Here is a 7,564-nt window from a genome sequence, read left to right as displayed (position 1 = left end):
ACCCCAAGCCCATTCTGGTCGCACAGTCCCCTCACGCGTGTGAGGCCCCGAGCCCTGAGGGGGTCCCCTCTGGCTGACTTGGGGCGCAGACCTGGCCCGGAGGCGGGCACGTCGGCTGAGACCCCCCCAAGACACCACGGCCTCCGGGGAGTCGCCGCTGACGTGCACACGGACGCCAAGGCACAGTAGGGTTCCGGACCACTGACCACCTGTACAATAGTTCATATATTTATTCTTAAGCAAGTTATCAATAAAAAATTTAATACTAAAATGCCTTTACATAGTTTGCTGTTCATAAAACCTTTGTTTTTTTGTGTTTGTTTGTTTTTAGTGTTTACATTGAAAAAAAAAATCCAACCATCCTCTTAGTTTACACATTTACAAGAGCCGAGCTCCGCCAGGTCTAACCGCGGTCAGAGGGCGGGCCACACCGCCCACATGCACGGGTAGAGGGACGGAGGGGAGAGAGTCCGTGTGAGGGCCAAGAGAAGGGTCTTTTCCTTCGCTCAGTGCCTGGGCTTGAAGAGAGCCTTACGCTCTCACTTTTGTGGCTGGGCTGTCCCCCACTCAGCGCCTTGGCACCCGGCGCGTCTTCTCCACTCTGCTTGTCCAGCCGCGAGCAGGCCCTCGGGCGCCGCCTCCCGGGTGATCGCCAGGACTGAAATATTGCACTCGTGCCGAGACAAAGGGGAGAACGGACTGGGAGAGGTAAGCTGGGGTTTAGGGGACCCCCTCCCTGCCCCTGTACTTCCCATGGAGCCAGAAGCGGGAGGTGGGGCCGGGGTGGCTTCCCGGCTGGAAAGGAAGGGCAGAGAGGGGCTAGGTTGGGGTGCCGGGCACCCACAGACATCCCACATTTCCCGGGGACCTGGGCTGCAGGTCTGTGGTCACACAAAAACTCGTCCTAAGGAACAGTGACTAACTTGGGGGTTTTCCTGGGGCTCCCAGGGGGTGTGGTGGCACGTGGGGTACACATGGCCCTCCATGTTTCTGGGACAAGGGCCGCTGGGCCATGGGTCTGGCTCGCCTTGTCTCTCTTGCCACAGGAGAAGTGAGGGGGTGACAAATACTCTGAGGCTCCCGGGGTGGTGCCGAGGGTCTGGGTGCAGGGGTGAACAGCCCCTGAGGGCAGGCAGGAGGGACCTGAGCTGGCCCCACACCCCAAGCACTGGCCTGCCCAGTGGCCACAGAAAAGGCCCCGGAACCTCCACGTGAGTTGGTGGGGGCTGGTCCCTTCCCTGCTCTGAGTGGAGGCTGGGCAAACTGGCCATCACAACGGAAATCAGAAATACCTTGGAATATTCAGGAAATAAAATCAAAACATCACTTTTTCGTATTGGTACTTTAAAACATTTGTTCATATTTGTTTTGTTTTAAACCGAGGTAAGGTACATGTATGGCTGTCACAATCCCAGGCTGGGGGGACCGGCTGATCCTGGTTTTCATTTTAGCCTCTGGAAACCCTCCTCTCCCCAGGGACCCTCATCGTGACCTCCCCCACCCCACACCCCCGCTACACGTTTCCTCCTTCCTGTTTCCTCCTTCCTGTTTCCTCGTAGGTGGATCAAAGGGAAGAAACAGCAGTGTGACTCCATCTCACGCGGTTCCGCGATCAGCGCAGGGACCGAGGGTCCCGTCCACCCCCCGTGACCGCCCCCACCCTCAGCTGCTTCTGTTGCCACAGACGCCCCTGTCAGAACTCAGCTAGGCTGAGCAAAACAGTGCATTTTCAACGAAAACCCCCAGAACGAAACCTACACACACACACGCACGCACGCACACACACACACGCACACGCATGCACATACACCCTCGTCACGCGTGTGGGGAAAAAATCCTTTTCCACTATTTTTTTCCATAAAACTTCCCGCAGAAATACAGTATTTACAGAGAGAAATAAATAGACAGCACACCTGATTTCTGCTTTCCCTGGTGGGAGACAGTCGGAGGTACTAGGGAAAATATGGCTTGGATTCTAATCTCTCGGGAACTGCCGATGGGGACGCGGCGCGCGGGGCCAGGCGGCAGAGGCTGGAGGACCCTCCGAAGGGGCCCAGCGCCCCCACCCGGCGCGCCCGCTCCCCAGGGAAAGGGATGCGAAGCCTGGGCCGCGCCTGCCTGGGTTTGCGTCTTTGCTGACTCGGTGCTGGCTCCCAGCTGTTCCCTCAGCTCGGCCAGGCTCAGCACAGGATGGGCGCTCCGTCAGCCGCCACCAGGCGCCCCGTGGTGGGGTCATAGGTGCCCGCCAGGTAGTAGAGGTCCCGCCGGCCCTGGCACTTCCGGCTCCGCGTCATCTGCTCGTACTGCTCTCGCCCCACCACCTGGCACTTGTGGGAGATGGTCTGCACGTCGTTCTCGTCCTCATGGCAGGACTGGTACAGTGCATTCTGGGGGGTGGGGGGCAGGAGCTGGGAGCTGGGCCGGGCCTTGGCAGGGAAGCCCCACCCAGTCTGGGACGGGCCTCTCCGTTCTGGGAGGGTCACTTGGATCAGCCTTGGACCCGTGGACCCCCCGGGGCCTGACAGGGTCCGAGAAGTGCTCCTTTCTGCACCATCTGCAAACTCGGGTTCTCCCCGCGGAAGAGCAGACAGGGTGCTGGAGGCCTTCTCCGTGTGGGTGTGCATCCGCTGCTGCGGATGGGCAGGCTCGGTGCCGGTGAAACCACCCTGCTTTCACACGGAGCCATGGGGGTGCAGCCGGGGAGGGACCCGGTGACCTGTCTCCAGCGCCTCAGCTCTCAGCTGGGGGGCCTCCAGGTGTGGGGGATGGGGAGGGGGCCTCCACGGATGGGACTACTCGTCTTGTTTTGGCTGCCGTCCCTGCTACCCCTGGTGCCCTGCCCCCACCTCCCCACGGCCCCCCATCTCCCCCAGGCCCCCCGACCCCTAGTTCCCCCACTTCCCCCACCTAGTCCAGACCCCCCACTTTCCTCAGGTCCCCCACCTCCCCCAGTCTCCCCACCTCCCCCAGGTCCCCGCACCTGCCCCAGGCTCCCCACCTCCCCCAGGCTCCCCACCTTCCCCAGGTCCCCACACCCGTCCCAGGCCCCCCACGGGCCGCAGGCTCCCCGCCACCCACGCGACCTCAGCCCTCACCTTCCCGTCGCTCTGCCGCTTCCCCAGCTTGGTCTCCTCCGGGTGGTAGAACCACTTGACCTTCACCACCATGTTGCTGCCCCATGACTCCCACATGCTCTCAATGCGGCCGATGTAGGGCAGGTTGGGCCGCCCAGCCGACAGGAAGACGGCACAGTCCCCGATGCGCAGCGTCTCCTTGCCCCGGACGATGGCCTTGTAGAACAGCTTCCTGGCTTTCCCCTTCATGCCCCGCCTCTGCAAGGGAGACAGGCAGAGGCAGAGGGCAATGAGGGGCCCGGGGGTCTCGGGGGCAGGCGGCAGCCGGGAGGTGCAGGAGAGAGAATGACACAGAGGGAGGGACGGAGGGACGGAGGAGGGACAGATGGCACCTCTCATGTGCAAGCGTGCGGGCTGGACAGGGCGCCCCAGTGCGGGAGGGGGGCCACACCAGCACCTGCCCTGCACGCTGGGTCGCGACCTCAACGTCACCACCAACTGAGAAGGAACGTGGGACCTGGAGGTTGGGAGGGGAAGCAGCCACGAGCTGTCCAGCGCGGTGTGGCTCCCGGGGGCAGAGAGCCGCGGACAGCTGCGTGTCCGTCCCCAGAGCGCAGCGGGCAGCCCCCCCCGCAGCCCCCACCCCCGAGCCGCCGCCCTGTGCATGGTCACGGAAAGATGTGCTGCCGCCACTCGGGAGACAAACCCCGGGTACCCGCCCCGCGGCCCCGCACAAGTGGAGGCCTCGGAGGGGACGCGGCGGCCGCGGCGATCTGCCTGGTCTCGTCAGGCGGGAGCTTCCGTTCTTCCCAAAGTTTACTTTTTTTTTTTTAGTTGAAATGAAATAGAAAAACCTAAAGCAAGAAGAGGGAGAGGGAGCAGGCCGGCTTGCCGGCAGCAGGGGCTCTGGCTGGGAGGCGGGCGCACCTACCTGCGTGGGGTTCCCCGACCACTTCCAGAGCTGCCGGGCGGGCAGGAAGGCTGAGATCTTTGGCCGGTTTTCCACGGAGGGGAGCCGCTGCCTCCGCGGGAGCTCTTTGGCTTTGGAGAAGCTCAGAGCCTCCTTGCGCTTGAGCTTGGACTTGCTGCCGCTGGGGCCCGAGCCCGCGCCCCCGCCGGCCCCCGCGGCCCTGGACAGGAAGCAGCGCTGGGCGTGCGCGTGGGGCCCGCCAGCCTTGGAGCGCAAGGCCTCGGGCTGGGCCAGGAGGGCGGGCACCGGGTGGGAGAGGCAGGTCTGCAGCAGCAAGGCGGGGTCCTCGTCATCCGAGCTGTAGGAAGAGCCCTCGTCGTCCGAGGTGCAGAGGCTGGAGGTGGACAGCGAGCCCGAGGACGACGAGGTGGAGGAGCCTGAGGAGGAGGACGACACGGACAGGCGGGCGAGGAAGCGGGAGGGCGCGCCGGGGGCCAGCCCGGGCCCGTCCTCCTCATCGTCCGAGTAGGAGCTGGGGCAGTCGCTATCGCAGGGCAGTGGGAACTCGGCCTGGCCCGCGAACTTGCGCAGCGCCAGCCCCATGGGCAGGGGGTGCATGGGCGCCCGCCCCTTCCTGTCCTTGCCCACGAGGGCCGGGTGCGCGTAGCTGGGGCTGGGCAGGGGCCGCCCCAGCTTGGGCCCGGGGTCCTTGTCGCCCAAGAGCAGCGCCTTGCAGTTCTTGTTCTTGGGGGAGGTCACGCCCTCGTGGTCCAGCTTGACCAGGAACTCGCCGCCCGCCCGCCGCCGTGCTCCCTTCTCGGCCTCTGCGCGCTCGGCCTTCTTGGCCCGCAGCAGCCTGTGGGCGCCCCCGGGCAGGCCCGGCCCGGCCCCGCCGACGAAGGGGGTGTAGGCGCTGGCCAGGCTGCTGAAGGAGTCGGCGCGGAAGCCGTTGCCGAACACGGGCGCCGCCATGCTATGCACGGGGAAGAGCGCCTCGCGGGCCCGCAGCTTCTTGGTGCTGCCGTTGAGCTGGAAGAGGTTCTGCAGCGCGGCCGGCCCCTTGCCGCCCGCTGCCGCCGCCGCCTTCCGCTTCGTCTGCGCCACCGCTGACCAGCTCAGCAGCGGGCTGCCCCGGCGGCCCAGGAGGTGGTCTGAGGCCCCCGCGGGGGGCTTGGCACCTGAGGTGAGGAGCTCCGCTTTGCCTAGGGGGAGGCCAGGTGGAGTCAGAGGCCCCACCTGCCCCACCTGGGCCCCCCCCACCCCGAGGGGCTCCCCCACCAGTGTCCTCCGCACTCCCGTGAGTACCGGCTTTGTCTTTGCTGACGGACTTCTTCCCGGGGGCCTTCGAGGCTTCAGGGCCGTCGTGCGCTTTGGGGGACAGGCTGGGGGCGGGGGCCTCGCCGGGCGGGGGGGCCTCGAAGGAAGCTTTCTTGGTCCTCCGGCAGCTGCTGGACACCAGCAGGGCGGGCGAGGGCTCGGTGCCTGCAGAGTGGACGCGTGGCCTCAGCACTGCAGCCCGGGGAGGCCCAGCCTGCCTCCAGGCCTGGGGGCCCCGGGGCTCCCCGCGCCCCCCACCTGGCCCCGGGGCTCACACTGGATTTTGAAGTCCGGAGGCAGCAGCCTGATGTTGGAGATGGCGATATGGCCGGTGTCGCCGTCATCAAACTCCACGACCACAGAGTCCAGGTCCTCCTCCTCGTCGCTGCAGGTACCTGGGGATGAGGCTCACCTGAGCACCGGGCCCCCTCTCCGGGTCTGTGCGGTTCTCCGCGACCGCCAGGTGGCCGGACAGGAGGACGACGGGATGGGCTCCTGGCGCCTCACAAATGACATCGAGACAACTCTGCCCCCGATCATGTCCGACCTCGGAGCTGCCACAGCCGTTGGGGAAATGGACAGCCTCCCCCTCCGCCTCCTGCGCCTCCTGAGGCTCGGCTGGAACAGCTGCCCCATGTCCGCCGTCCGTCACCCCCACCCTGGGGCCCACACCCAGGGACTCGGGGCCCTGGCCTCCCCCCAGCCTCCCCCCCACTCACCCCCTGCCTGGGGGGCAGTCAGGAGGATTCACCCCAGGGGGCCCCACGTCACCAGTTCACGAGCCCCAACGCTGGGGCTCTGGGCCCCTTCCCTGCCGGGCCACGTGGACAGCCAGAGCCGCCCACACCGTCCCCACCCCGTGCACCCCCCCTTGTCTTCTCCCGGTGCCCAGGGAGCTGGCCCCATTGCCGGCTCTGTCTGCGGGGGGGCCCTCCCACCTGCAGCTTTGCCCGAGGGGGCTGCAGGCGGCCTCGACGGGAGCGGGGCTCACCTCGGACCACGCTGCCTGGATACAGACAACGGGACTTCTGGCTCCAGTAGGCGCAGACCCTCGTGCCTGGTGGGAGGTAGCGGCTGGACTGCGGCCGGACATCCAGAACCTGCGGGACCGGCAGGGACGGGAGGCGGGCTGTGAGTGGGCAGGCGGGGCAGAGGGATGCCCAGGGCGGCGGGCCACACGGGCGCCCCTGCACTCACGGCCTCCTGCAGCAGCTGCTCCAGAGAGTAGATCCTCTGCCGGTTGCCTCTCTCCCCCTCAATGACAATGCTGTAGCTGGGGGGCAAGGCGGAGCATGAGGGCCCTGGTGTCCCCGGCCGCCCCGCCCCCCGCCTCGCCCGGGCCTCACATGTCGGGCGGCTGCAGGGTCCTGACGCTGCCCGCGTACAGCAGACTGTCCTCCTTGGGAATGAGCACGGGCAGCCCGTCCTGCAGGTCCTCCTTGTGGATGGTGCACGAGCGCGCTGAGGGGACAGGGTGTCAGCGCCGGCCCCGCGCCGGCCCCGCGCCGGCCCCGCCCCCGGCCCCCAGGGCCACGCCCAGGGCCGCTCACCCAGGGCCGCGCTCTGCTCGGCGCTCAGAGGCCGGCTGGCCGCGCTGGGCTCCTCCTCTTCTTCCTCCTCTTCCTCAAAGCTGCCGTTGTCGTCAAACGCAAAATCGTCCTCCACAGCAAAGCTCTCCAGCAGCCGACTCACGGCCCGGCCCTTGCCCTGGGGGGCCAGAGGGGTCAACTCCCTCTGGAGGTGGGGGTGGGAGAGGTCCGCGCCCTGGCCGGGCGCCCGGGGGGTAGGGACGCTACCTGCTTGCCGACAGCCTTGCTTTTCACCTTGCCCACCTTCCTGCCCTTCCCCAGGATGGCCTTGGCATTGCGTGGTGACAGGGCGATGGACAGGGCCCCGTTCTTCCGCTGTTAGGGGCGGGTGGGAAGGAACCGAGGTCAGGGTGGCACCAGCCTCCCAGCTCACAGCCAGCCCAGGGTGTGGTGCACGCCGACCCCGAGTGAGTCTGGGGGTGAGTCCAGGGGTGTGGTGCGCGCTGACCCCGAGTGTGAGTCCGGGGGTGTGATGCACACTGACCCCGAGTGTGACCTGAGTGTGAGTCCAGGGGTGTGATGCACGCTGACTCCAAGTGTGAGTCCGGGGGTGTGATGCACACTGACCCCGAGTGTGACCCAAGTGTGAGTCTAGGAGTGGGACACGCTGACCCTGAGTGTGAGTCCGGGGGTGAGTCCAGGGGTGTGGTGCACGCTGACCCCGAGTGTGAGTC

The 7,564-nt window shown here is 66.5% G+C and overlaps 1 protein-coding gene across 1 annotated transcript in view; it reads right to left on the bottom strand.

Moving 5' to 3' along the window:
• Positions 1-1,692: 1,692 nt before the first annotated feature.
• BAHCC1 (BAH domain and coiled-coil containing 1) overlaps positions 1,693-7,564 on the bottom strand; it is a 63,230-nt gene continuing 57,358 nt past the window's right edge. The window contains exons 18-27 of the mRNA XM_021680798.1: positions 7,098-7,205; positions 6,852-7,008; positions 6,648-6,762; positions 6,499-6,574; positions 6,293-6,401; positions 5,577-5,696; positions 5,290-5,466; positions 4,006-5,186; positions 3,096-3,332; positions 1,693-2,387 (exon numbers count right to left, since the gene is read on the bottom strand). Of these exons, the coding sequence (XP_021536473.1) occupies positions 2,181-2,387; positions 3,096-3,332; positions 4,006-5,186; positions 5,290-5,466; positions 5,577-5,696; positions 6,293-6,401; positions 6,499-6,574; positions 6,648-6,762; positions 6,852-7,008; positions 7,098-7,205 (2,487 nt within the window). The 3' untranslated portion in view covers positions 1,693-2,180. The remainder of the gene's footprint in view (positions 2,388-3,095; positions 3,333-4,005; positions 5,187-5,289; positions 5,467-5,576; positions 5,697-6,292; positions 6,402-6,498; positions 6,575-6,647; positions 6,763-6,851; positions 7,009-7,097; positions 7,206-7,564) is intronic.

This window comes from Neomonachus schauinslandi, chromosome 15 (assembly GCF_002201575.2).
Source record: "Neomonachus schauinslandi chromosome 15, ASM220157v2, whole genome shotgun sequence".
In the NCBI taxonomy this organism is placed as follows: Eukaryota; Metazoa; Chordata; class Mammalia; order Carnivora; family Phocidae; genus Neomonachus; species Neomonachus schauinslandi.
Note: the sequence above shows the minus strand (reverse complement) of the source record. Positions and strands in the feature narration are given on the sequence as shown.